Source organism: Erinaceus europaeus, chromosome 17 (genome assembly GCF_950295315.1).
Source record: "Erinaceus europaeus chromosome 17, mEriEur2.1, whole genome shotgun sequence".
In the NCBI taxonomy this organism is placed as follows: domain Eukaryota; kingdom Metazoa; phylum Chordata; class Mammalia; order Eulipotyphla; family Erinaceidae; genus Erinaceus; species Erinaceus europaeus.
The window spans coordinates 4,741,681-4,769,598 of record NC_080178.1 but is presented as its reverse complement, the minus strand read 5'-3'; the positions used below and the strand labels follow the sequence as shown (position 1 = coordinate 4,769,598).

General features: G+C 55.6%; 1 protein-coding gene across 1 annotated transcript; it reads left to right on the top strand.

Moving 5' to 3' along the window:
• The first annotated feature begins 1,361 nt into the window (after positions 1 to 1,361).
• On the top strand, positions 1,362 to 13,870 carry RPS6KA4 (ribosomal protein S6 kinase A4). The gene is made up of 17 exons (XM_007518572.2): positions 1,362 to 1,535; positions 1,650 to 1,721; positions 2,125 to 2,343; positions 2,439 to 2,554; positions 4,628 to 4,735; positions 4,813 to 4,893; positions 4,975 to 5,078; positions 5,161 to 5,311; positions 7,621 to 7,785; positions 10,110 to 10,238; positions 10,396 to 10,529; positions 10,778 to 10,871; positions 11,337 to 11,510; positions 11,591 to 11,785; positions 11,989 to 12,148; positions 12,315 to 12,478; positions 13,036 to 13,870. The coding sequence occupies exons 1-17, from the start codon at positions 1,481 to 1,483 to the stop codon at positions 13,228 to 13,230; spliced, it is 2,316 nt and encodes a 771-aa protein (XP_007518634.1). The 5' UTR covers positions 1,362 to 1,480; the 3' UTR covers positions 13,231 to 13,870.
• The last annotated feature ends 14,048 nt before the right edge of the window (positions 13,871 to 27,918 follow it).

The window sequence follows — 27,918 nt, the reverse complement described above, 5'->3', positions numbered from 1 at the left end:
AAGATACTGGGGTGGCCATGGGTCCCCCATGGCCCCATAACTGGTCTGGGCAGCTGAGATCCCTATCCCAGGCCTCCTCAGTCTCCTTGTGTGTGGCCCCTGTTGGTTGCCAGAGACGGGAACAGATCTGGGGGACAGGTGCTGGGGGGGGGTTCTGGACCTGATCTGGAAAGCCTTCCCACACCCCTCCCCCCATGTGGCTCTGACACCCCTCTGAAGCCTTCTCTGGGCTCTGCATTGGCCCTGTGCCAGGCTTGGGGTGATAAGGGACAGAACCACGTGAGCTTGTGTGGCATTAGCTGGGTGGAGGGCTGGGTGGGGTGGCAGGCACCGAGGTGCTATTACACTGTGGTGGCAGCCTGGCTTCAGTCCCCCCCTCTCATGGATGCTCTAGGCAGGGGGACCCCATGACGGGCTCTGTAAGGTATTCAGGGGGTTCCCAGGCTTTCCCCTGAGAACACAAGTCCACGGGAGAAGGCTAGCCAGACTGGGCTGGGCTGAGTGGCTCCTGGCACCCAGAGTCCCTCCTGGCCTGCCTAACACAGGCCGAGGGGACACTGAGTGACAGGCAAGGGACGGTAGCCATGCTGGCAGCAGCTGGACGAGGCGGCTGGGTGGCCTAAGGTTGCCCTTTGGTCAAAAGGACTCCTAGGAGAGCCGGGCGGTAGCACAGTGGATTAAGCGCACTTAGCGCAAAGCACAAGGACCGGCGTGAGGATCCCTGTTGGAGCCCCCGGCTCCCCACCTGCAGGGGAGTCGCTTCACAGGCGGTGAAGCAGGTCTGCAGGTGTTATTCTCTCCCCCTCTCTGTCTTCCCCTCCTCTCTCCATTTCTCTCTGTTCTATCCAACAACGACGACATCAACAACAACTACAACAACAATAAGAACAAGGGCAACAAAAAGGAAATATTAAAAAAAAAAAAAGACTCCTAGGCTGCCAGCGCTGTTTGCCTCTGGTGGTGGTGTGGGGGGGTATAGTTCAGGGGGTGACCAAAGACAACAAAAAAAGGGGAGGTCAAAACAGGGCGGGGGCAGTATGTTTATCTTATTTTATTATCAAAGTCCCACTTTCGCTAGGGGCTGGGAACTGGACCGCCTGGGTGGCTGACAGCCTAGGGAGGGGTCTCTACAGGCCTGCCCCACTGCCTGGGCACCCCTCCAGGCCTCCAGGGTGCAGGACGAGGCATGTCACCACTACAGGCTTCTGCAAGAGGGGTTGGCAGGCACCTGGCTGAGGAGTGGGCCCCCCGCCGGACGCAGGCGTGTTGTGGGGTCCCCGCGCCGCCCCGCTTTCCCCGCAGCCCGCGCAGCGCCGTCACGTTCCAGCCGCCTGACTCAGGCCGCGGGGCGGGGGGCGGGGAGCGGGGGGCGGCGCCGCCCGCCTGGGCCCCGGAGGCGGCTCCAGGAAGCGCCCGCCCCGGCCCCGGCCGCCATGTAACCGGCGCCGCCCGTCGCCGAGCGCGGGGCCCACGACCCGCCATGGGGGACGAGGACGAGGACGAGAGCTGCACGGTGGAGCTGCGAATCACCGAGGGTGCGGCGGCGGCGCGGAGTCCGGGGAGGGGGCGGCGGGGCTGACCGGCCAGGCCCGGCGTGGGGGGTGCGGGGGTCACGGCCGCGGGGCTCACTGCCCCCCCTGTGCCCGCAGCCAACCTGACCGGGCACGAGGAGAAGGTGAGCGTGGAGAACTTCGAGCTGCTCAAGGTGCTGGGCACAGGAGGTGAGACCCCCCTTGCCCCAGCGCACCCTCGGGGTCACCCAGAATGCCCCCCAGCCTTTCTCCGCGCTGCCCGCCCGCGGCTCCTGCCTGCACTGCCCCCGGCAGCTGGGGGGCTCGCACCCCCTTGCACACCCCCCCCCCCCCACTGAGCTCCTCTCTGTCCAAGCGCACGCTGCCCCCTCCCTCCCGGGGCCTGGTGGGTTTGCACACGAGGGGCAGACTTGCACCCCGCTCTCGTGCACGCCCCCTCCCCAGCTTTGCAGAGCGCCCCGGGGTGGGGGGCGTGCACCCTGTCTGGCCTCTGGCTCTACCCCGCCCCTCGTCTGCCCCCTCTCCCCGGGAGGCTGGCATCACCCCCTCCGGCTCACGCCCCCTCCGGCCGTCCCGCGCCCCGCCCCCGCAGCCTACGGCAAGGTGTTCCTGGTGCGCAAGGCGGGCGGGCACGACGCGGGGAAGCTGTACGCTATGAAGGTGCTGCGCAAGGCGGCGCTGGTGCAGCGGGCCAAGACGCGGGAGCACACGCGCACCGAGCGCTCGGTGCTGGAGCTGGTGCGCCAGGCGCCCTTCCTCGTCACCCTGCACTACGCCTTCCAGACGGACGCCAAGCTGCACCTCATCCTGGGTGAGGCCGGGTGGGCGGGCGCCCCGGGGCAGGGGGGCGCAGGTGAGGCCCCCAGGGGCTGCTCCCCAACCTCCCCCCGCGCACCCCCACCGCAGACTACGTGAACGGCGGCGAGATGTTCACCCACCTGTACCAGCGCCAGCACTTCAAGGAGGCCGAGGTGCGCGTGTACGGCGGCGAGGTGGTGCTGGCCTTGGAGCACCTGCACAAGGTGGGCGAGGGGCCGGCCGCCTGGCCCAGTGGGGTCTCCTTCCCCTCCCCTCGCCTCCTCCGAGGGGCTTTCCTCTTTCGGGAAACTTCCTCAAACGGAGCCCTCAAGTCTCGGCTCCCAGGCCTTCCTGAAATGGGCTTCTTCCCACAGACTCGCCTCTGTCCGAGGCCTGCTCCCACGGAAGCTGCCCACAGGGTCCTCCTTTCCTGCTTTGGGTTTATTTACTTTACTATTTAAAAATAGGTTTTATTTATCTTGGATAGAGGCAGACGTTGAGAGGGAAGGGGAGAGACAGAGAGGGAGAGAGACAGTTGGAGGCAGCCCAGCTTCACCACTTACGAATCTTGCCCCCTGCAGGTGGGGACCAGGGTCTCGAACCTGGATCGTTATACACTGTTATGTGTGTGCTTAACCAGGCGCACCGATGCCTGGCCCCCTACTTATTTATTTACTTTTTACCAGAGCACTGCTGAGCTCAGGCTTATGGTGGTCCTGGCCATTGAACCTTGGGCTTTGGAGCCTCAGGCATGAGTCTTTTTTTTTTTTTTTTTTAAAGAATGTGACATTATTTTATTATTATTATTACTTTTAAAATGTTCATTCTTTTTTTTTTTTTTTTTACTCCTGGAGGATCTTTTCCCCTCATTTTTGTTGTCATTGTTGTTACTGCTGCTGTTGTTGTGGGATAGAACAGAGAAAAATTGAGAGCAGAGGGGAAGACAGACAGACACCTGCAGACTTGCTTCAGCACTTGTGAAGCAACTCCGCTGCAGGTGGGGAGCCGGGGGCTTGAGCTGGGATCCTTGTGCCTGTTCTTGGGCTTTGTGCCATGTGCACTTAATTCACTGTGCTACTGCTGGGCCCCCAGGCATAAGAGTCTTTTTCAGAACCATTATGATGTTTTCTTCAGCCCTGTTTTATTATTTTTTCTAAAAGACTCATTAATATAGTTACTGGTATGAGAGTGAGCCAGAGCATCACTCTGATAGATGCAATGCTGGGGATCAAACTCAGGGCCTCAGACAGGCAAATCTCTATCTGCCATGTCACCTTCTGGGTCACCACTTCCTTCCTTCCTCTCTCCCCCCATCACCGGGGCTTCACTGCTTCAGGCTGAGTTCTTCAGATAGAAAGAGAGAGAGAGAAGGGTGAGGGTAGATAGCATAATGGTTATACAGAGACTCTCATGACTGAGGCTCTGAAGTCCCAGGTTCAGTCCCCTGCACCACCATAAACCAGAGCTGAGCAGGGCTCTGGTTAAAAAAAAAAAAGGGGGTAGAGGGTAGGGGAGCAGAGTTAGAGAAAGACACCATGGCCCTGTAGCTCCCCTTTGTGGTGGGGGCCGTGCTCGAACCCCAGTCTGGATCGCCGCAGGCCAGGTGCCCTCCCATTGAGCACCCACCATACTTAAGTTTTTTTGTTTTTTTTTTACACATTTTAACAGTGACTTACTCAGGGCTGGGGAGACAGCATAATGGTGACGCAAAGACTATCCTGCCTGAGGCTCTGAAGCCCCAGGTCCACCACTAACCAGAGCTGAGCAGTGCTCTGATCTCTCTCTCTGTAGTCTTTTTCTCTTTCATTAAAATAAATAAAATAGTGGCCAGGGAGGTGGCATAGTGGGTAAAGCACTGGACTCTCATGTAGACTGTCGTGAGTTTGAATCCCAGCTCTGGTTCTCTCTCTCATTAATATGTAAACCAATCAATCAGTTAAGTAAATATTTAAAATAGTAAGAGAGTGACTTGCCCATCTTATTAAAGAGGAGCCAGAATGCACGTGTCTGGTACAGGTGATGCTGGGATCAGACCCCGCTGGGAGACATGCAAGTCCTTTGCTCTGTCCCCTGAAACCTTCTCCTAGTTCCAAAATGATTTTTTTCAATGCAGCGCCGAGACTTGAACCCCGGGCCCCACAGATACAAGTCCTTGTCCCCGTTCACCCTGCCACCCCCAGCAGCTCTTTCCCTGTTTCCCCACCTCAGGGCCTTGTCCCCCCAGGCCCATTCCTGTACTGGGGTTCCCTTATGGGGGTGGGGCAACCCTTGTCCTCATGCTCTCGTGCTCCTGCCAGCTGGGCATCATCTACCGGGACCTGAAGCTGGAAAACGTGCTGCTGGACGCCGAGGGCCACGTGGTGCTCACGGACTTCGGGCTCAGCAAGGAGTTCCTCACGGAGGAGGTGAGCAGGTGTGGGCTGTGCCCGGCCCCCGGGGCAGTGCCAGGGGACACCGACGCCTCCTCTTCCCCTCCCCCCAGAAAGACCGGACCTTCTCCTTCTGCGGCACCATCGAGTACATGGCCCCAGAGATCATCCGCAGCAAGTCGGGGCACGGCAAGGTGGCCTGGGGGACGGCAGGGGTGGGGGCCGGGCCGTGTGGGCTGGGGTGGGGCCGGGGCTCAGCTGGCTCTTCCCGGCAGGCGGTGGACTGGTGGAGCCTGGGCATCCTCCTCTTTGAACTGCTGACCGGGGCTTCCCCCTTCACGCTGGAGGGCGAGAGGAACACGCAGGCCGAGGTGTCCCGGTGAGCTGTGCAGGGGGCGGGGGGACGGGCGGGGATGCGGGGAGGGGCTGGCTGCCCCTGACGCCCCGCACCATCCTCCCAGACGGATCCTGAAGTGCTCCCCTCCCTTCCCCCCTCGGATCGGGCCCGTGGCGCAGGACCTGCTGCAGAGGCTGCTGTGCAAGGACCCCCGGAAGCGGCTGGGCGCGGGGCCCCAGGGGGCGCAGGAAGTGAAGAGCCACCCCTTTTTTCAGGTGATGCCTTTGGCTACGTCCCCAACACTCTGTGGTCTTAGACAGCTGCCCGGGGGGGCAGGGGGAGCAGCAGAAGGATGGGCCAAGATTCCCTCCGTTTCACTTTATTTAGAAACAGGAGAGGGGGGTTGGAAAGTGATGTACCTGATTGAACACACACTTATCTTACACAAGGATCCGGGTTCAAACCCCTGCTCCCCACCTGCAGCAGGGGAAGCTTCATGAGTGGTTAAGCAGGGCTGCAGGTCTCTCTCTTGCCTCCAGGGTTATCACTGGGGCTCGGTGCTTGCAGTCCGAATCCACTGCTCCTGGAGGCTATTTTTGCCATTCTGTTGCTCTTGTTGCCCCTGTGGTGGTTGTTATTATAGCTGTTGTTGTTGCTGGATAGGACAGAGAGAAATGGAGAGAGGAGGGGAAGACAGAGAGGGGGAGAGAAAGACAGACACCTGCAGACCTGCTTCACCGCTTCAAGCGACTCCCCTGCAGGTGGGGAGCCCGGGCTGGAGCCAGGTGCGCTTAACCCGCTTTGCAGCCATGTGCGCTTAACCCGGGCTGGAGCCGGGTGCGCTTAACCCAATTTGCAGCCATGTGCGCTTAACCCGCTGGGTTACCGCCCAGCCCCCTCTCTCTCCTTTTTGTCTCCCCCTCCTCTTTCAGTTTCTCTCTCTCCTGTCAAATGAAAGAAAGAAAAAAGAAATTATGTAAGGATCAGGGAGATAGCATCAGAAGCCAGAGCTTATGCAGTGCTCTGGTAAAGAAAAAAGTAATGGGGCTGGGTGGTGGTGCACCTGGTTGAGTGCACATATTACAGTGCACAAGGACCCAGGTTCTAGCCCCTAGTCCCCACCTTGCAGGAGGAAAGCCTCACAAGTGGTGAAGCAGGGCTGCAGCTGTCTGTCTCTCTCCCTCTCTGTCTCCCCCTTTCTCTCAATTTCTGGCTGTCTCTATCCAATAAATAAATAAAGATAATTTAAACAATTTTTAAAAAGGAGGAAAAAGTGTTTATTAACAAGAGGGGAAGAGGAGCAGGGGAGGATGCCAGAGCATCACTCTGGTACACGTGACCCTGGGTATCCAACTTGGGCCCTCGTGCTTGAGAGTCCACACTTTGTCCACCACACCACCTCCTGGGCCACGGCAGGTTGGAAGCAGTGTGGGAAGGAGAAAAAGGACACTAGCTTTCCTTCTGAGGGCCTTTCCTTGGCTTCCTGCCTCTCAGTCTGGGCACAGTAATCAGCCACCCCTAACTAACTGCAAAGAACTCTGTAAAATGTGGTGCTTTTGTTGTGTCTGCTACTCCCTAGACTGAAAACAGGGTGATGGGACTTGGGGAAGCAGCAGCTAAGGGACACAGGGAGAATGGATGTTGAGCAGCTGAGGAACAGGCCCTGCTACACTCAAACACAAATGGACATGTTCTAGCTTTCATAAGTAAAGCATCCAAGGAAAGATGAAGCCAGCTTCAGGAAAGGGTGCATCCAGGTGCCGACTCAGTGTTCTTAGGGGCGTTTCTGTCGCTTGGCTCTGCTTTTCTGCATGGGGACATCAGCATTAGACCAAGGGATGCCCCACCTGCAGGGGGAAAACTTTGCAAGTGGTGAAGCAGTGCTGAAGGTTTCTCTCTCTTTCCCTCCCTCCCTCTGTTAGCTCCTCTTGATTTCTGGCTGTCTCTATCCAATAAATTACATTAAAACAAAAAGAACAAGGGGTGGGGGTGTATGTCCCTCAACAGTGTCAAGCCCACATCTCCCCAAATTAAAATCCAGGAGGGGAAATTGATGTTTTTATTTATTTATTAAATATTTATTCTTTATTCCCTTTTGTTGCCCCCCATTGTTGTTTTATTGTTGTAGTTATGATTTATGTCATTGTTGTTGGATAGGACAGAGAGAAATGGAGAGAGGAGGGGAAGACAGAGAGGGGGAGAGAAAGATAGACACCTCCAGACCTGTTTCACTGCTTGTGAAGCGACTCCCTTACAGGTGGGGCGCCGGGGGCTTGAACTGGGATCCTTACGCTGGTCTTTGTGCTTCGTGCAACCTGTGCTACCGCCTGACTCCCAGTTGATGAGTTTATTTTACACACTAGTTTGATCAGAAGCCTGCGGAGGGGTGGTTTTCCAAGGAAGGCGGGGATCGTGTGCCCAGAGCAGGAGACGTAGAAGCTGGGGTGTCAGGAAGAACAGCTCCCCACCCCAAATGCCAGGTGGAGGCTTGCTCCATGCAGGAGTCGCCCACTGAAGGTGGTTTGTGCTGGGCCGGCGTCCTGGGCCTGCCCTCGACACTTGCTTCCTCCCTCCTGCTCTCCAGGGTCTGGATTGGGCCGCCCTGGCTGCCAGGAAGATCCCTGCCCCTTTTCGACCCCAGATCCGCTCGGAGCTGGATGTGGGCAACTTTGCAGAAGAGTTTACTTGCCTGGAGCCTGTGTACTCGCCCGCAGGCAGCCCCCCATCTGGGGACCCGCGTGTCTTCCAGGTGAGTGACAGCCCACCAGCCCGGCCCAGTAGCCCGGCCAAGCCTCATGTTCTGATAGAGCCCCCCCCCCCCCCCCGTGTCTGTCAGAGAGACCACCAGGACAGGGACACGGACCCGGAGATTCTTATTTTGTGGCTTTGCATGTCCCTTGGCAGCTCTTCATCTTCACCCACTTCTAGAAAAGCCTAGGTCTGGGGCTGGCAGTTGAGCATGCATATCACCTTGTGCAAGGACCTGGGTTCAAGCCTCCACTCCGTACTTGCAAGGGGGACACTTCATAAGAGGTGAAGCGGCACTGCAGGTGTCTGTCTTTCTCTCTCGCTATCTCCCCCCACCCATGTCTCTCTGAGAAAAAAAAAAGGGATAAATGGCCACTCAAAGCAGCGGATTCAGTGTCTACACCAAGCTCTTGTGATAACCTTGGTGGCAATAAAAATAAGGGATTCCGGGGAGTTGGGTGGTAGCACAGTGGGTTAAGCACACATGGTGCAAAGCGCAAGGACCGGCGTAGGGATCCTGGTTCGAGACCCCAGCTCCCCACCTGCAGGGGAGTCACTTCACAGGCGATGAAGCAGGTCTGCAGGTGTCTTTCTCTTCCCCTCCTCTCTCCATTTCTCTGTCCTATTCAACGATGATGACATCAATAACAATAAAAAACAAGGCCAACAAAAGGGAAAATAAGAAAAGGTGTGATCTGCCAGGCAAGTGGTCCTTGCTGGGCACGCTGCCCTCAGTACTGGACTGTGGTTCTCCTGTAGCACTGGGCTGCCCAGAGGTTCCAGAACATGCCATAGTACCTTTTTTTTGTTTTTTAGAAAAAATATTTTATTAACGAGAGGGATAGGAGAGAGAGAACCAGACATCACTCTGGTACATGTGCTGCCGGGGATTGAACTCAGGACCTCCTGCTGGGGAGACCCAATGTTTTATCCACTGCGCCACCTCCCGGACCACCACAGTACCTTGACATGGTAGCACCTCCCACTGGGCATGCCCTCCCCATGGTTGCCCGCCCAGTGAACTCTCTCTTTCTCCTCTCCTGCCCACTTGTCCACTGCTGTCCCTGCTCCCCTAGTTCTGGCCTCCTCTCCTTGTGTGTCAGTCTTTGGTGGGGGGCACCTAATTCTGAACTGATACTGCATTTGGGTCCCCCCTGGTCTGGAAGCCCCCAGAGAGCAGGGTCTGTGCATGTAGCTTCTTTTTTTGAAGACAATCTCGATTTTTAATTACTTTATTTTTTTATTAGTGACAGAGAAAATTAGAGCATTTACACTGGCATGTGTGGTGCCAGGGATTGGACTCAGGACCTCACTCTGTGCTTTTCCATGCCATGTAGCCCATACATATGAGTCGAGCAATATCGAATATGGAAGGACCCCCCCATGCCCCCAAAAGCTCTTTCAAGTGACTTCGTGCTTGACTGCCCCTCCATCCTCACAGTCCTAATGAAAAAAACTCTTCCTTCTGAATTTTTTTTTTATTGGATACAGAGAAATCGAGGGGGCGTGTAGAGAGGGAGACAGACACCTGCAGCGCTGCTTTCAGCATGTGAAGCTTCCCCTCTGCAGGTGGGGACCAGAGGCTTGAACCTGCAGCCTTGTGCATTGTGAAGTGTGCGCTTAACCAGATAGGTGTTTCCTTTTATTCACCCACTTCAGGATTCAGAAAGATGAGTGAGTGAGTGGCCCCAGATAATGGCTCAGTGCTAAGACTCGCAGACCTGAGGCCCAGGGTTTGGTCCCCGGCACTGCCCCTGCCAGAGTGGTTCTCTGACTTCTCTCTCAAAATAGTGGGGTGGAAAATCATGACACAAGTTTTTTGTATAGAGAAACCTAGAAAAACACGCCATGACTTAATCTGACAACCTGCTCAGTCCTTCCAGGATGTATTAAGTGCCTACTGTGTGTCAGGCACTAAGCTGGGCGCTGGGACCTTGCCAGCCAACCTGCACAAGTCCCACCATGTGGAGTGTGCTTGCTCACAGTGGGGCTACATTTTTAGAAACAGACACAAGGTCTGAATTACCCTTGCATTGTCAGGACTCGGAGCCTTTTTGATCCAGTGTGTGCGTGTGTGTGTCCTAGTTTGTGCATCACTTTCTGGGTTACTCTTGTGCCCGCTGGCACTTGGAGGGGTGGGGCCAGGGGCTTTTGGAGGGACAGACACAGTACCAATTGGCCACAGAACAGGATACCTGTCCTTACATCCCATGCCCCCCCTGCCCCATCTAGCACCCCACTTCCCAGCCAGGTTGGGGTGCTTCAGAGACCCTCAGGGCTCCTCCAGTCCCTGGAGGCCCATGCGCCCTGACCCCCCCACCCCAGGGATACTCCTTCGTGGCGCCCTCCATCCTGTTTGACCACAACAATGCTGTGATGACCGACGTGTTGGGGGCCCCAGGCACTGGAGACCGGCCAGGCCGGGCAGCGGTGGCGAGGAGCGCCATGATGCAGGTGGGCTCTGCCAGGGCGGGGAGACCGGCCCGAGGGTGTTGGCATTGGGGACTCCCGGCCTGTGGTGTGACCTTGCTGAGGTCTGGGCCCCAGGTGGGCTGTGGACTGGCCCCCAGGCTCTCATGTGGGACCTCTAATGCGCCCCGTCCACCCCCAGGACTCGCCCTTCTTCCAGCAGTACGAGCTGGACCTGCGGGAGCCCGCCCTGGGCCAGGGCAGCTTCTCGGTGTGTAGGCGCTGCCGCCTGCGCCAGAGCGGCCAGGAGTTCGCGGTCAAGATCCTCAGCCGCAGGTGGGCTGGAGGAGGGGGCGTGGCCGCGCGGCGCACGGGGCGTGGCCTGGAAAGGGCGTGGCCCCACGAACCAGGAGCCGCTCCCTGGGGGGAGCTTAACCTTGCTGTGTCTGGGGCGGTGGGCGTATCCGTGCTCCCGAGTGAGGGGAGTCTAGAAAGGGGGCGTGACCGCACTCGCCTGAACTGGGTCGTGAAGGGGCGTGTCCGGTAGGCGGCTATCCTGACTACCCCTCCCTTGTCCCCCCCAGGCTAGAGGCGAACACGCAGCGCGAGGTGGCCGCCCTGCGGCTGTGCCAGTCGCACCCCAACGTGGTGAAGCTGCACGAAGTGCATCACGACCAGGTGACGCTCCCCTGGGCACAAGCAGGGGCTCGTCGGGGCATTGGGGGAACAGGAGGAAGGGTTTGGGAGAGCCTTGGAGGAGGGGGCTGAGCTTCGGGCACGTGGACATAGGTGGGACCTGGAGACTCAGACAGGTGGCGTCTGGGGGGAGGTGGGCTTGAGAATTGGAAGGGGACATTGAGGACGGCCGAGGGACCGGGTTTTGAGTAGGGCTGGGGGGGAGGTGAGGGGGTATTCATGGAGGCGGGTTTTAAGGCGGCCAGTGGGCGGGATCAAGAACGGAACCGCGGAAATGGGGCGGGGCCTGATGGTGTAAAGGGGCGGGGCTTGAGGACTGAAGTCCGATGGGGCGGAGTCTGGTGTAATGGGGCGGGGCTTGGTGAGGGCAGGGCCTGGGTAGGTCCGCCGGTTGGGTGGGCCTGGCAGCGCAGGTGGCAGTGATAAAGGCCCTCTGCCCCACCGCAGCTGCACACTTACCTGGTCCTGGAGCTGCTGCAGGGCGGGGAGCTGCTGGAGCACATCCGCAAGAAGCGGCACTTCAGCGAGTCAGAAGCGAGCCAGATCCTACGCAGCCTCGTGTCGGCCGTGAGCTTCATGCACGAAGAGGCGGGCGTGGTGCACAGGGACCTCAAGCCCGAGGTGGGCGCTGGGCCTGCCGGGTGGGGAACGCTAGGTGGCACTGACCCCGTGCCTGGCACTGACCAGCAGTCGCCCCACAGAATATCCTGTACGCGGATGACACGCCCGGAGCCCCGGTGAAAATTATCGACTTCGGGTTCGCGCGGCTGCGCCCGCAGAGCCCTGCGGAGCCAATGCAGACGCCCTGCTTCACGCTGCAGTACGCGGCCCCGGAGCTGCTGGCGCAGCAGGGCTATGACGAGTCCTGCGACCTGTGGAGCCTGGGAGTCATTCTGGTATGTCACGAGCCCCGAGGAGACGCTCCTCCCCCAACCTGGGGCCGAGGTGTGCCTGATGGGGGGGGGGCAGGGTGGTCAACTAATAGGGCGACTCCTGGTATATGGGTGGCACCAGCGCTGCAGGGGTCTAGGCTTAGAGGTCAGCTCCTTGCTGGTGGCCCCGGCCGGTCTCACTCCCCCGCACCACCCCCAACCCGCAGTACATGATGCTGTCAGGGCAGGTCCCCTTCCAGGGGGCCTCAGGCCAAGGAGGGCAGAGCCAGGCGGCCGAGATCATGTGCAAGATCCGCGAGGGGCGCTTCTCCCTGGACGGGGAGGCCTGGCAGGGCGTGTCCGAGGAAGCCAAGGAGCTGGTCCGAGGTGCGCTGCTGGAGGTCACAGGTTGCGGGTGGGGTAAGGGAGGTGATGAAGTCTCAGGAGACGGGGACTGGGAGCAGGAGGTGAGTGGGGCTTGTGTGGAGTCTCCCTGGGGCTCAGCTCCCACGTGGAGCCCCTCCCCAACGCTCCCCCCCGCCCCCCCCTCCAGGACTCCTGACCGTGGACCCCGCCAAGCGGCTGAAGCTGGAAGGGCTGCGGGGCAGCTCGTGGCTGCAGGACGGCAGTGCTCGCTCTTCGCCGCCCCTGCGGACGCCCGATGTGCTGGAGTCGTCCGGGCCGGCAGTGCGCTCTGGGCTTAATGTCACCTTCATGGTGAGGGGCGGGGCCGAGGGGCGGGATTTCCACTTGCAGGGGGCGGGGCCCCAGGGGATGGGCGGAGTCTCTGGGAGGGCGGGTCTTCTGGTTGGGGGGGGCGAGGCTTTTGGAGGCTGGGTTTAGGGATAGGCGGAGTCTTGGGGAGGAGATGGGGTTTGTAAAGAAAGGGTTGACAGAATCCAGGAGAGGAGCGGGGCTTCTGTATGCGTCGGTCGGGTCTTGTGAGAAGGCGGGGCTTCCAGGGGGCGGGTTATCAGTGGACAGGCGGGGCTTCAGGAGAAATGGGCAGGATTTCGGGGGGGCGGGGCCTGGGGAGAAGAGGCTCCCTGGGGTGGGCGGGGCCTAGAGGGTGGAGGGGGCTTGCAAACCTTGATGGTGAGTCCAGGCTTCTGGCCCGTCGGGCTCCCACCTTACCCGCGTCTGGAGGCCGAGGACCTAGTCGGTGTCCTTGACCTAGTGTAATGGGAGGGGCGCGTCCGGAGTGGGGTCCCGAGCTGGGGTCCGAAAGGCGAGACGGGGATCCCTCCCCCCTTCACTTAACCCTTTCCCCGCAGGCGTTTAACCGCGGCAAGCGCGAGGGCTTCTTCCTGAAGAGCGTGGAGAACGCGCCGCTGGCTAAGCGGCGGAAGCTCAAGCTGCGGAGCGCCGCCACCTCCCGCCGCCTGTCCCCCGCACCCACCGCCCCGGCCCGGGCGCCCACCGCCAAGGCAGCCCCCCGCCGCGCCAACGGGCCCCTGCCGCCCTCCTAGCCCGCGCGGAGGGGCTGGGACCCCGCCTGGGACCCCCTTCCTCCCCGCCCCGCCCCGCCCTGCCCCCAGACAGAAGTATTTTTATAAGCAGAGAATTTTTTAATGTCTTACTGGATAGAATTAGCGGTGGAGGGAGGACGGGGCTATGGCCAGACACCATCAGGAAGTCACTTCTGGGCTGCTCCAGCAGGAAGGGCCCTTTCCCCTCCCACTTCTGAGCACTGAACCCTCGCTACCGGGAGAAATGGGGACCTCTCCTCTGCGCTCCCCCGGGGCACCGATCTGCGGAGGGGGCCACCCCTGAGCTGTCACTTTATGGATCGTCTGTGCAATTTCGTCCACCAAAGACCTGTGTCGAGGGGGGTTCTGGGAGAGACCCTGAGGACCCCCCTGAAGCATTCCTTGTTCTCTTTGTCGCCTCCTTCTCCCCTTTGGGGGCTACGGAAGGAGGTGGGCCCTCCCCTACAAGGAGCGAGAACCCCCCTCGAACCCGCCCCCTGCGCTTTGGGCTTTGGCACGGTCACCCCTGGCTGGGTATGTAGGGGGAAGCCTTGGAGGTCTGGGCTGGGCATCCGCGGCCACTGCCTCCACCCATCCAGGCTGTGCCTTTGACTTTAAAATAAAAGTCCACCCAGTGCTGCGTGTGGCATCTCCGTGGGGGTAGGGATGGGGGCGGGTGGCGCCGGATGTGGTCTGGAGCCTCAGAGAGGAGGGACCACAGGGTAGCCCCGTAGGAAGAAGGTGGAGCTGGTGGTTCTCGGCCTTTGGTGGTGGCAAGAGGGTCGAGCAAGCATCTGGGGTGTGACAGTTCCGAGTTCTGCCACTCGTGTTTAGGATTCTCTTGCAAGAGGCAGAAAACGCAATGTAAACAGGATGATGGTGGTGATTGGTGGTGGGGGCGAGGCCTGGTGCACGCCAGATCCCACCACTTCGGACTGCTTTTAATTCAGAGATAAAGGAGAGTCACCGTTATACCTCCCAAAGGGTGCCAGGGTTCGAACCTAGACCACAGCTTATGGAAAGGCATGGCTCCTTCCCAGTGCGTTGTCTCCAACTCCAAAACAGGACTCGTTCCTCTTGTAACAACACAGCCCAAGGGACAGTTTCAGACAAGGATTGATCCAGGCGCGAGCACCTGCTCAGGACTCAGCCCCCGCAGTGTCTCCTGACTTTGTTTTCCTGGTGGTGTCGCAGTCTAGGGCACATGCACCTTGACTCAGACAGAAGCCTGCTGTGAAGTCTCACTTGACACCTGGCTCAGCATTTACTATGGGGAATCGCTAGCAGTGCTCTGATTGGATCCACAACGTCACGTGCCCATCGTGGCCAGAAATGCCCTATGCTGACTGGCTGGGCTTTGGTGGCACCGCTCTGGATGCTGATTGGGTGGAGGGCTGAGAGGGGTGGGCCTTTCGGGAGCGGTCAGGTGGACCTGATTTGGGGGCTGATCGGTAGGCAGGTGCAGACCCTTCTCAGCCAGTGGAGCCTTCTGAGGGCCTGCTGGGGGCGGTGGCCGTGACCCGGGTCAGGGCCATTTATTCCTGTAGTGCAGGTGACTCTCCAGGCCCGCTGCTGGGCCTCCCTCCAGGTCCGCTGCCCAAAGCCGGGGTCTTCCTCTGGTTCGGAGGTCTTCCTGGAGGAGGCCGTACCTAGAGGCCTGGTTAGGCTGACCTGGAGAAAGGACAGAGGGCAAAGCATGGTCATTCAGTCACCAGGTATTGTGGCCAGGCAGGACACAGCATCACGGTGCAAATGTCCCTGGTTTGAGCCCCAGCACCACATGGGAATGACTACGGCGTCGGCAGCCTGTCTTCCAGCAACAGCAACAAAACCCACTGCAAGCCCGGGAGGCGGTGGACTGAATAGGGCTCAGAACTTGGAAGCGTGAGGGCCTGGGTTCCGTCCCCAGCATCACCTGTGCCAGTGATGTTCTGGTCCCTGCCCCGTATTCCCATCTTATGTTAATAAATAAACTATATATATTTTTTTCTTGCCTCCAGGGTTATTGCTGGGGCTCGGTGCCTGCACCACGAATCCACTGCTCCTGGAGGTGATTCCACCACCCCCCCTTTTGTTGCCGTTGTTGTGGTTATTATTGTTGTTATTGATGTCATTGTTGTTGGATAGGATAGAGAGAAATGGAGAGAGGAGGGGAAGACAGAGAGGGGGAGAGAATGATAGACACCTGCAGACCTGCTTCACCGCTTGCGAAGCGACTCCCCTGCAGGTGGGGAGCCGGGGGCTCGACCTGGGATCCTTACGGCGGTCCTTGCGCTTTGCACCACGTGCGCTTAACCCGCTGCACTACCGCCCGACCCCCAATAAACTATATTTTCAAAGAATCAAAGCAAGAAATTCTCTGAGCCTCCCAGAGTGTAGGGGCTGCCCAGCCTCGCCTGGCAGGCCTTGAGTCTTCCCCTCTGGTTAAGGGACAAGGAGTACACTGAATTGGGGGCCAGTCGGCTCCAGACTTCCTTCCCCGCCTCCTCACTCTTATAGGGGCTCTTACCCAACTCATTCTAGTCCTAGATGACTGGTGTTTATTTGTTTTGTTTTATTTTTTTTCCACCAGGATTATCACTGGGACTTGGTGCCTGCATGACTTCACTGTTCCCATGATCATTTTTCTGTTTTGACAGAGAGAGAGAGAGAGAGAGATTGAGAGAAGGGACAGACCCCACAGCGCTGCTCCACCACACTGCAGGGGGGTGGGGTAGGTGGGGCTTGAGCCCAGGCTGCGCCCATGATAATGTTTGCTCTCTACCAAGTGTTAAACAAGAAAAAAGATTGAGGAAGAGAAAGGGAAGCCGGAACAGAACTCTGTCACGCACAGCACTGAGGGTCAAAGCAGGGTCTCAGGCAAGTCTGCACTCTGCCAGCTGAATTGTCTCTCCTTGTGTAGGCTGCTTTAAATTTATTATTATTTTTGTTTAATTAATTAATTGACTTATTTTTGCCTCCAGGGTAATTGATGGGCTCGGTGCCTGCACTACGAATGCACTGCTTCTAGAGGCCATTTTTTTCCATTTTGTTGCCCTTGTTGTTTATCATCGTTCTTGTTATTATTGTTGTTGTCACTGATGTCATTGTTGGACAGGACAGAGAGAAATGGAGAGAGGAGGGGAAGACAGAGAGGGGGAGAGAAAGACACCTGTAGGGAGTTGGGCTGTAGCGCAGCGGGTTAAGCGCAGGTGGCGCAAAGCACAAGGACCGGCGTAAGGATCCCGGTTCGAACCCCGGCTCCCCACCTGCAGGGGAGTCGCTTCACAGGCGGTGAAGCAGGTCTGCAGGTGTCTATCTTTCTCTCCTCCTCTCTGTCTTCCCCTCCTCTCTCCATTTCTCTCTGTCCTATCCAACAACGACAACAACAATAATAACTACAACAATAAAACAACAAGGGCAACAAAAGGGAATAAATAATAAGAAAAAGAAAGACAGACACCTGTAGACCTGCTTCACTGCCTGTGAAGCGACCCCCTGCAGGTGGGGAGCCGGGGGCTCAAACCTAGATCCTCAAGCACAAAGCCGGTCTTTGTGCTTTGCGCCATGTGCACTTAACCCGCTACACTACCGCCCGGCCCCCTATTGTTTTTTAACTAGCGCACTGCTCGGCTCTGGCTTAAGGTGGTACTGGGGACTGAACTTGAGAACTCTGGGCCTTAAGCGTGAAAGTCGTTCCACAACCAGTTTTCTGTTTCCCTTATTTATTTATTCTTGTCATCACTGGGACTTCACTGCCCCAGGTCAACATTTTTGTTGTTGTTGTTCCAGATAGAAAGAGACAGAGGTAGAAAGCCATCAAAACACTGGACATCGCCCATCACCAGAGAGACAGAACCAGAGCATCACTCTGACAGATGCAATGACGGGGGCTGAACTCGGAACCTTGAGCTTGCAAGTCCTGTGCTCTGCCACTGAGGTACCTCTGGGGTACTCAAATAAACTGAATAAGGTGATATAAAAGTCTCAGCTGGGGGAGTCGGGCGGTGGCGCAGTGGGTTAAGCGCAGGTGGCGCAAAGTGCAGGGACTGGCGTAAGGATCCCGGTTCGAGCCCCCGGCTCCCCACCTGCAGGGGAGTCGCTTCACGGGCGGTAAAGCAGGTCTGCAGGTGTCTATCTTTCTCTCCCCTCTCTCTCTGTCTTCCCCTCCTCTCTCCATTTCTCTCTGTCCTATCCAACAACAAAGCAACATCAACAATGGCAATAATGACCGCAACGAGGCTGCAACAACTCGGGCAACAAAAAGGGGGAAAAATGGCTTCCAGGAGCGGTGGATTCATGGTGCAGGCACCGAGCCCAGCAATAACCCTGGAGAAAAAAACAAACAAACAAACAAACAAACAAAAAAATCTCAGCTGGGGGAGTCGGGCGGTAGTGCAGCGGGTTAAGCGCACACAGCTCGAAGCGCAAGGATCCCGGTTCGAGCCCCCGGCTCCCCACCTGCAGGGGAGTCGCTTCACGGTTGGTGAAGCAGGTTTGCACGTATCTATCTTTCTCTCCCCCTCTCTGTCTTCCCCTCCTCTCTCAGTTTCTCTCTGTACTATGCAACAACGACGACATCATTAACAACAACAGTAATAACTACAACAACAACAAAAAACAAGGGCAACAAAAGGGAAAATAAATAAATAAATATAAAAAAATTGGAGGCAAAAAAAATCTCAGCTGGCTGTTCATTTAATTAATTAATGTGATGTCTGTGGTGTGTCATGTATGTATGATTTGACTGATTTGACTGCTTTGACTTTTTCAGAGGGTGGGAGTCAGAGGCAGAGCACCAGAGCTCCCCCCAGTGCTGTGGCATCTTGCATGTGACGTCAGGGCTTCAAGTCTGGGCTGTGCATGGCAAGGTAGGCGCCCTGCCAGCTGAGTTCTCTCCCCAGCCTGTTAATTTCAGACTGTTAATTTCAGATGAAATCAGAAAATACTGCTAGGAAGCAGTAAGAAATCACCAGGGCATTGAGAACCCGTGTCAGTTAATGTTTTGATGAATTCACTTCCGGACTTTTCCTTATTGATAGGAGGTTGTAGTGGAAATGGCATTATGAGCTAAACTGATTATTACGATCTGTCTCAAGCCCAGAAACAGACTGTGAATATCTAGGTCTATAATTACATTAACTCTTTTTTAATTTATTCCCTTTTGTTGCCCTTGTTGTTTTATTGTTGTAGTTATTATTGTTGTTGTTGGATAGGGCAGAGAGAAATGGAGAGAGGAGGGGAAGACAGAGAGGGGGGAGAGAAAGATAGACACCTGCAGACCTGGTGGAGCAGGAGGAGGTGGGGGTGGGTGGGAGAAGAGGTGCAGGAGCAAGGGGCAAGTTCACAGCCTCAGTGTCGCTAGCTGGGCTGCCCGCCCGGCTGTTCTCAGTCTGTGTAATGTTTGCTTCTTGAATTAGCAAGGAAGCCCAAGGTGTTCAAATGTATTGGAGCCTTGTTTTTTTTTTTTTTCTCTCAAGATTTTGTGAATGTGTAATCTCTTTCGTTGTTTAATGTCTGACTGTGTCATCCTTAAGAAAAAAGTTGTTCGATATTCTCTTCCATTTTGAAAGTTGACAGCAGGGGACAGGAATAATCCCCGTGGTGGGCAGTGTGTGTGTGTGTGTTGCCCAGTCCCTGGCAATGCCATTTCCGATTGCCAGAGACCCATGTCCCCTTTGCAGATGGGGATGGTGGTGGTGGATGATGTGAACATTAGAGACATTTCTCAGCCGGCAAGGAGGCTCCTGGGAAATACTTTCCTTCTTGACAAAAAGCTGACAAGCCGAGGGTGGCAGAGCAAGGCAGACAAGAGTGGGGGCTCCTGTCCGGGGTCCCTGGAAGGCTCTCCAGCATGCGGGAGGGTTTCCCCCTTCCCCTCCATCTCCTGCTTTAGTTTTCCTGTTCCGGCTTCCTGTTACCTGCAATCCAGGGCATCTCCAATAGCCACCTGGACATGGAGAGCCACACAGAACCCCCAAATGTTTTGGGCCACCTCCAGAGAGTGATCCACACATGAATGGAACTTCCATGATTGCAGTGACGTCCAGGAGGACGGGACTCGGAGCTGCCCTGCTCCTGCCATGGTTAGTCCTCAGCGCCTGCGAAAACAGTAGCAGCAGATGTCCTTGGGGACAGGCAGACTCTCCCCCTAGGCACTCCACGCTGTGGAGAAGGGTGTGGGGGCTGGCAGGCTAAGTCTCGGGGTGTCTGCAGCTGCCTCACACTCATCAGTGCAGTGCCGCATCCCAGGGAGGCTTCTTCAAAATGGAAGCCTGGACGTTGATGGGCAGTGACCTCAGCACGGGGCCCCTGCTCTGCACGGAAGGTGGAGGGGTCCCGGAGAATAGCCAGGTGCGTCCCTAATCAGGGTGACCGCCCTACCCCCCACCTTGTGTTGTTGCTGCCTGAAGTGCTGAACCTTCACTGGCTTCAAACAGCTCACACCTGGAACTGGGGGTGCACTCCTCACCTGCTTCCTCCCCCCTCATACCAACCGCCAAGGAGCTCTAAGGGACACTTGTTTTGGGGGACCTGTCACCTTTCCAGGTGCTCTGCTCCTGGGCGCGTCTCGGTTAGACTCAGACCCCAGGGCCTGCTGAAGGCATTACCAAGGCACATGCGAACGGGACTATGCGAACGGGAGACAGCTCAGCGGCCATGCATAGGACTTGCTTACTAGAGGTACCAGGGTTTAGTCCCCAAGCTAAATGGTGCTCTGGTCAAAACAGACAGATAGACGAAACAAAACAAACCAGACAGAAAAAGGGCGGGGACATAGCTCAACATACCAGAGCACCGACAATCCTTGGGTCCCAGAGGCTACATGTTCAGCCCCCAGCACTGCCGTGTGCCAGGACCGAGCAGGCCTCTGCTCCTCTCTCCTCTCTATCAACTCATATAATAGAGTAAACATTATCAAAACACCAAGTACAGCAGCCCTTACATCTGGGGAAAATGAATTCTGTGAGTGTTCAGGAGGACAGTCCCCTCTAAGTTTTTTTTTTTTTTTTTTTTTTTGGGGAGGGTTTCTAATAGTCTGGAACACACCAAGATATCCACAAAAGAAGAATGGGGGTGGGGGTTGGGTGGTAGCACAGCGGGTTAAGCACACATGGCGCAAAGTGCAAAGACCAGCATAAGGATCCCAGTTTGAGATCCCGGCTCCCCACCTGCAGGGGGGTCGATTCACAGGCGGTGAAGCAGGTCTGCAGGTGTCTATCTCCACTCCCCTCTCCATTTTTCTCTGTCCTGTCCAACAACAATGACATCAGTAACAACAATAATAATAACCACAACAACCTTAAACAACAAGGGCAACAAAAGGGGAAAAAAAAAAGCCTCCAGGAGTAGTGGGTTTGTGGTGCAGGCACCAAACCCCAGCAATAAGCCTGGAGGCAAAAAAAAAAGAATGGAGGTTTGGGGAGCCCTTGTGCTGCTGCTGAGGATGCAAATGGCTCAGCCCCTGTGGAAAACAGTATAGAGGCTCTTAAAAACTAATTTGAAGGGGGTCGGGCGGTGGTGCAGTGGGTTAAGCGCATGTGGCGCAAAGCGCAAGGACCGGAGTAAGGATCCCAGTTTGAGCCCCCAGCTCCCCACCTGCAGGGGAGTCGCCTCACAGGCGGTGAAGCAGGTCTGCAGGTGTCTTTCTCTACCCCTCTCTGTCTTCCCCTCCTCTCTCCATTTCTCTCTGTCCTATCCAACAATGAACAACATCAACAATGGCAAAAATAATAACCACAATGAGGCTACAACAACAAGGGCAACAAAATGGGGAAAAAATGGCCTCCAGGAGCGGTGGATTCATGGTGCAGGCACCGAGTCCAGCAATAACCCTGGAGGGAAAAAAAAACTAATTTGAAAGCCAGTTACCATACAATGCAACCAACTGACTCTGGATTATGGATCTGAAGAATATAAAAAACGCCCATTTGGAAAGCTGTCTAAGCAGCGTCTTCCACAGCCCAGAGAGGGAGGCGACCCCGGCGCCTGGCACCAGACACGGGATGGAGAGGTGGCAATACCCAGGATGGGTGATGTGCTTCTCTGAAAGCAGATGAGATCTTGCAGTTCACAACAACTTCCCAGACCTCCGGGGGATGACGTGACACTAAATAAGTCAGAAGAGGAAGACAAACGCTCCATAAAGGAATGAAGGAAGCCAAGGAACCGGCGGTGTCAATCACATGCAGGTCTTCAGGCTCTGACAGCAGGAGGATGGGGGCCGGAGGGGTGAGTGTGGGAGCATGTGCTGGGTGGCCAGATTTGGGGGTGGGGCATGGGGTAGGGTAGACACTGTCTCCATGTAAAACTGTACCCCCAAAGCCTACATAGGTTGTAAACCGATGCTGACAGAAAAACAAACATTGGGGCCAGGCGATGGTGCACCTGGTTGAGCGCACACACGACAGTGCGCAAGGACCCAGGTTCAAACCCCTGGTCCCCATCTGCAGGGGCAAAGCTTCACAAGTGGTAAAGCAAGGCTGCAGGTGTCTCTCTGTCTCTCTCCCTTTATCTCCCCCCTCCCCTTTCCCTTTCTCTCTGTCTCTATCAAATAATAATAAAAAAAAACAAGAGCAACCAAAAGGGAATAAATAAACAAATATTTTAAAAAAAGAAAAACGAAAAGTAAAGCTAAGAAGAAACAGAGAACTGGAGAGACTTCTTAGGCAAGCCCTAGAGGTGACCTGCTTCTGATTTGTACGAGAAAATGTATTATTATCATTTATTTATTTTCCTTTTTGCTGCTCTTGTTTTTCATTGTTGTTATAGTTATTATTGTTGTTACTGGTGTCCTCGTTGTTGGACAGGACAGAGAGACATGGAGAGAGGAGGGGAAGACAGAGAGGGGGAGAGAAAGACAGACACCTGCAGACCTGCTTCGCCGCCTGTGAAGTGACCCCCCCTGCAGGTGGGGAGCCGGGATCCTCACGCCAGTCCTTGAACTTTGCGCCCTGTGCACTTAACCCACTGCACTACCGCCCGACTCCCAATATGTATTATTTTAATTAAGTTTTTTATATAGACAGAAGTTGAGAGGAAAGGCGGAAATAGTGGAGTGGAGGGAAGGGAGAGCAAGACACCTGCAACCCAAAGTGGAAGTTCGCTGGGCAATTCCGTCAAGGTGAATTTTAGATGGATTTGGGTGCAGTCGCGAGTTCTGGCGACGGATGGAGTGCTGGCTTGTGATGGCTATGGAGACTCTGTGTCTCATCTGGAGGCAGACCCTGAAAGAGTCTTTTATTTATTTATTTATTTATTTATTTATTTATTTATTTATTTATTCCCTTTTGTTGCCCTTGTCGTTTTATTGTTGTAGTTATTATTATTGTTGTCATCGTTGTTGGATAGGACAGAGAGAAATGGAGAGAGGAGGGGAAGACAGAGAGGGGGAGACTAAGACAGACACCTGCTGACCTGCTTCACCGCTTGTGAAGCGACTCCCCTGCAGGTGGGGGGCCGTGGCTCGAACTGGGATCTTTACGCCGGTCCCTGCGCTTTGCGCCACCTGCGCTTAACCTGCTGTGCTTAACCTGCTTTTAACCTGCGCTTAACCTGCTGCGCTTAACCTGCTTTTAAGACTCCCTGAAAGAGTCTTAAAAGTGTATTTTTTTATGCTCAAAGTTTCTAGGTCCCAGGTTCAATCCCCAACACCGCCTCAAACTTCCGGAGTTTCTGCCTTTCAGTCTGTGGAGTCCAGGGTCTCTGTGGGCCTCTCAGGACTGGGGTCTCCTGTTTCCAGAGTGCTGGTGCAGCCAGAGCCGCAGCCCCCCACCTGCTTCTCTCTGGGGTGTGTGTGTGATGGGGGTGCAGGGTCTGGAAGTCAGGCCATGGTGGGGAAGAGGTTCCCCCCCTTTCAGTTCTGCTTTTGGTCTGTGAAACTCCTGGGGTCCCCCTGCCCTCAGGCTGTCTCCCTCTCTGTGCTCCTTCTCGGCCTCCTTCTCACACAGCTGGTCCTCATTTTATTTTCTCTCCTTGAAGCCCTTTTCAGCTCTCGGGCTGTTCTTATATATAGCTCCTCGTTAAGCCACGTTCAACCCCCTTGAGGCCCCTCGGTGGTGGGGTTGGTGCTGAGCTGTGACTAGAGACTTGTTTGAGCTGGCCTGGGAGGGGCTGACCCTGTGGTGAGGATCCCCCTACCCATGCTTGGCCCCTGGAAGTGCTTGTCTGTACAGACTCTTTTTTCCCCAGAGGTGCTGGTGTTCCAGAGAAATCTGACACCTCAGCTTGGTTCCTGGAGAAGCAGGTGAGAGAACAGCTCAGGAGGAGGCACCGAGGGTTCATGGGATTGGGAGGTGTCTAGGGATGGAAGGGGTTCAGGCCAGAGGAGCCTGGGTGGCAGCTGAAGGACACTGGGGCTCTGAGGCTGTGCCGATCACTGACCCCTCTGCCAGCTGGAGAGCCCAGCTGGTCTCTCACCTCCTGGCCCAGTTTTTCCTTGTGTGTGTGTGTGTGTGTGTGTGTGTGTGTAAGAAACTCCCACCCCCTTCAAGGTGATGCCCCGGCAGGTCCCCGAGTCGAAGGCTTTGGAGTGACTACCCTCCCCCCCCCCCCCCCCCCCCCCCGCCCCCGTAGTTCCGCCTCCTGGTGGCAAGTCTTCCAGGCTGCCTTTGTATGCTGGGTTCAGCTTTTAGTTTCATTTAATTTAAATGTTCATGTAACGCTAGAGGGCTGGGGAGACAGCATATTGTTCTGCAAAATGGCTTTCATGTGTGAGACTCTGAGGTCCCAGGCTCTATCCCTGTCACCATCACCAGCCAGAGCTAGTCACTGCTGTGGTGGAGGAAAAAAAATAAAAGGGTTAAGCGCATGTGGTTATAGACACCTGCAGACCTGCTTCACCACGTGTGAAGCGACTCCCCTGCAGGTAGGGAGCCGGGGGCTCAAACTGGGATCCTTATGCTTGCGCTTTCTACCACGTGCGCTTAACCCGCTGCACTACCGCCTGACTCCCCTCAGTGGCCATTTTTCTCTTTTGATAGAAGGTGAGAGATTGAGAAGAGAGACGCCTATAGCACTGCTCTTTCACTTATGAAGCTTTCCACTTGCAGGTGGGGACCAGGGGCTTGAACCTGAGTCCTTGTACATGGTGACACATGCACTTAACCAGGTGTACCACCACCCAGCCCCTTCTGGTGGATTTCTTTTAGGTAGAGGGTGAGAGACAGAGAAAGAAGGAGAGAGACTGCAGCCCTACTCCGCTGCTCGTGAAGCTTCTCCCATGCAGGTGCTCTCGTGGCGAGTGGGGGTTCAAACCTGGCACATGGGAAAATGAGTGTTTTACTTGGTGAGCTCTCTCATGATCTCCTTAAATTGTATTTTTGGTTATTTTTAATTTTTTAATTATTTTGATTTGCTAGGATAGAGAAGAATTTTGAGGGTAAGGGGAGATAGTCATGGAGAGAGACAGAGAGACATCTGCAGACCTGCTTCACCACTGGGGGTCGCCCCTCCTGCAGGTGGGAGGCCCGGAGGCTTGAACCTGGCTCCTTGAGTGCATCCTGTGCTCAACCAGGTGCACAGCCACCTGATTCCCTAACATCATATTTGACAAGAGAATGTCCAGAGCGCCCCTCTGTCACATGCAATGCTAGGGATTGAACACAAGAACTCAGGGTGCAAGTCCTGCCCTCTACCTGCTGATCCAACACCCCAGCCCCTGTCGTCTTTCCTTCTCCTGGTCTTCAGCAATCTGACCACCCGTTTTCTGTCTCAGCAGGAATGCATGAGGGTTGATGGTCTCCCCCCAACCCTGGGGAAGCGGTTTTGTCACCCTAGGGGACATTTGATGATGTCTAGAGACATATCTAACTGTCACAGCTGGGGCAGGCGGTGCGTATGTCCCTGGCAAACAGTGGTACCTGGTCCCAGAGAGGTGCCATCTCTATGGAAACGGGCACGTGGTTCCAATAGGAAGAGATGAGAAAACAGAACAAAAAGAACAACCCCTTTAAGCTGGCGAGGCTGGAAGGACCCCAGCCAGCGAAGCAGACACGTGCGCGCGTGTAGAAAGGCGGCAGTGATGGTGCGGAGAGAACCTTCCGGTCCCTTTGGCTTTTCCCGAGCTGGACCACCTCCCTGGTTGTGTGACTGGATGTTTCAGTGCCCTGGTGGCCTCTGGCTCTCGGCTGCTCTGTGGGAGAGCCTTTCTCCACATCCTGGCAAGGTGCCTGGAGGCACACCCCCCTCTTGGATGCTCAGATGAGGGTGGGGCACAGGGCACCCCTATAGCTCAGCCTGTGGGTGGCTTGGTGCCTTCCCTGAGACATTTCATGTACAGGTGTGCTCCACGCAGCCCCAACTGGCAGGCAGCTGGGCGACACATGGCGGGGCAAGGACAGAACTGAGGCTAGTTTGGGGTTTCTTCCTGGACCAAGCTCTTTCATGACATAACTCTGAAGGGTTTTGCAGCTTTGGCTGTGGGTGGTGCTGGGGATTGAACTTGGGATCTCTGGCAGACAAGGCCTGTGTGATACCTCTGTGCTGTCAACCCTCCACCCCACCCCTCTTTGTGAAGCTCCACTGTGGGCTCTGAGGGAGCCAAGGACAGCATTGACCTTGCTCCTTTTGTCTGTTTCCAACCTTCCCTGTCATCTGCAGTGCCTGCTACTCCCCCCAAGGGAACATCCTTGGGGGGTTGGGGGCAGTTACTCAGCTGTTAAATCTGCCCCTTGGTTGAGTGAACCCCCAGGTAATGATGGGGTGGGGAGGCAACAGCACAGAAGCCGGGCTCTGGGCTCCAGACAAGGTGACTTTGGAAGGCTGCGGTCTGTTCCCCAGAGGCTGGGCAGCTGAGCTCTGCTGTGACAAATGAAGCCAGGGCGGGGGATAAAAGCCTCCTCCTCATGGCTGGCTCCCTTTAAAATCCGGCTGTGTGTTGAGGCCTGTTCCCCGTGGGCGCATGGCTATAAGGCTCCTCCCTCCCATCGCCAGCCCCCCACTGTCTTGCTGCTGGAATTTTAAAATAAAGCCTCAATCCTGTCGTGACTTCATGTCTGTGGATTTCTCTAACCCCCACACACATTTCCTCACACAGTCACACCATCACAGTCACATCGAGCAGAATAAACCCCTCAACTCCGGGCTCTTCAGCTCATAATTCAGTTTCCCTGTGAGCCTCAGATGTGTCTTAGTATCAGAGATTGAATCTAGGCTCTGAGGCTTGTGTTACCCCGCCTAGAGAGAGAGAGAGAGAGAGAGAGAGAGAGAGAGAGGCGGCAGAACTCTTTCTGCCATGAAGTTCTTGCTGCTTTCATGGTGCTGGGGATCCAGTCCACAGTCTCACACATGGAGAGGAAGGCTTAACCACTGGGCTCCCCTGCCCTCAGCTCAAGTGCCTTGTTTGTCTGTCTCTCCTTCCTTCTTCCAGGGTTTTTTTGTTTTTTAATTTTTATTACCTTTATTTAATTATTTGTTAGAAATAGCCAGAAATTGGGAGGAAAGGGGTGACAGAGAAGGAGTGAGGCAGACACCTGCAGTCCTGTTTCAACACTTGTGAAGTTTTCCCCCTGCAGGTGGGGACCCGGGGTTTGAACCTAGGTCCTTGCACACTGTAATATGTGCACTCAACCAGGTGTGCCACCACCCAGCCCCTGCCAGGGTTTCATGTCTACATAATTCTAACATTCCCAGCAACCCCCCCCCCCCCAGTTAGCAGGTGAGGGACAGAGTGGGAGAGGGAGACAGATAAGGAGGAAGAGAGGCCATGTAGAGATGCATCTGGCTGAGCTCAATGTTCCAATGTACAAGGACCAAGGTTCGAGCCTTTGATCCCCATTTGCTTTACAAGTGGTGAAGCAGGGCTGCGGGTGTCTCTCTGTCTCTTTCCCTCTCTGTCTCCCCCTTCCCTCTTAATTTCTGGCTGTCTCTATCCAATAAATAAATGAAGATAATAAAAACAATTTTAAAAAAGAGGAGGCAGAGGAGAGACACCGTAACACCACTCCGCTGCTCCTGAAGCTGCCGTATGCCACCTGCTACCAGGGACTCGAACCCGGACCCTGTGAGTGTGTGTGTTATCAGCTGAGCAAACCATGGCCCCTCGGATGCCTTTTTATCCTATGGATGCTCCAGGCCAGCTGCTTGGGGGGACTCTCTCTTTCTCTCTTTATTTACGTAACATTATGCACATTTCCAGTGGGAGTCATTGAAATCCACACATGTAGACCACAGTTCTTTCTCTTTCTTTCTTTCTTTCTTTCTTTCTTTCTTTCTTTCTTTCTTTCTTCCTTTCTTCCTTCCTTCCTTCCTTCCTTCCTTCCTTCCTTCATCCCTCTTTCTTTATTTCTTCTTCTTTTTAAAATTTTTTTATTTATTTTCCCTTTTGTTGCCCTTGTTGTTTTATTGTTGTGGTTATTATTGTTGTTATTGATGTCATCGTTGTTAGATAGGACAGAGAGAAATGGAGAGAGGAGGGGAAGACAGAGGAGGGGGAGAGAAAGACACCTGCAGACCTGCTTCACCGCCTGTGAAGTGTCTCCCCTGCAGGTGGGGAGCCGGGGGCTCGAACCGGGATCCTTACGCCGGTCCTTGCGCTGTGGGCTACGTGCGCTTAACCCGCTGTGCCACCGCCCGGCTCCCTTTTCTTCTTTTTTTAAATTGTCACCAGGGTTATCACTGGGGCTCAGCACCTGCCTGATGAACCCACTATTCCTGGTGGCTTTTTTTTTTTTGCCTCCAGGGTTATTGCTGGGGCTCAGTGCCTGCACT

Coding starts and splice junctions, on each gene's coding strand:
- RPS6KA4 (XM_007518572.2), top strand. CDS start 1,481: ATGGGGGACGAGGACGAGGACGAGAGCTGCACGGTGGAGCTGCGAATC. Junction 2,555..4,627: donor CCTTGGAGCACCTGCACAAG/GTGGGCGAGGGG, acceptor TGCTCCTGCCAG/CTGGGCATCATCTACCGGGA. Junction 10,530..10,777: donor GTCAAGATCCTCAGCCGCAG/GTGGGCTGGAGG, acceptor TGTCCCCCCCAG/GCTAGAGGCGAACACGCAGC.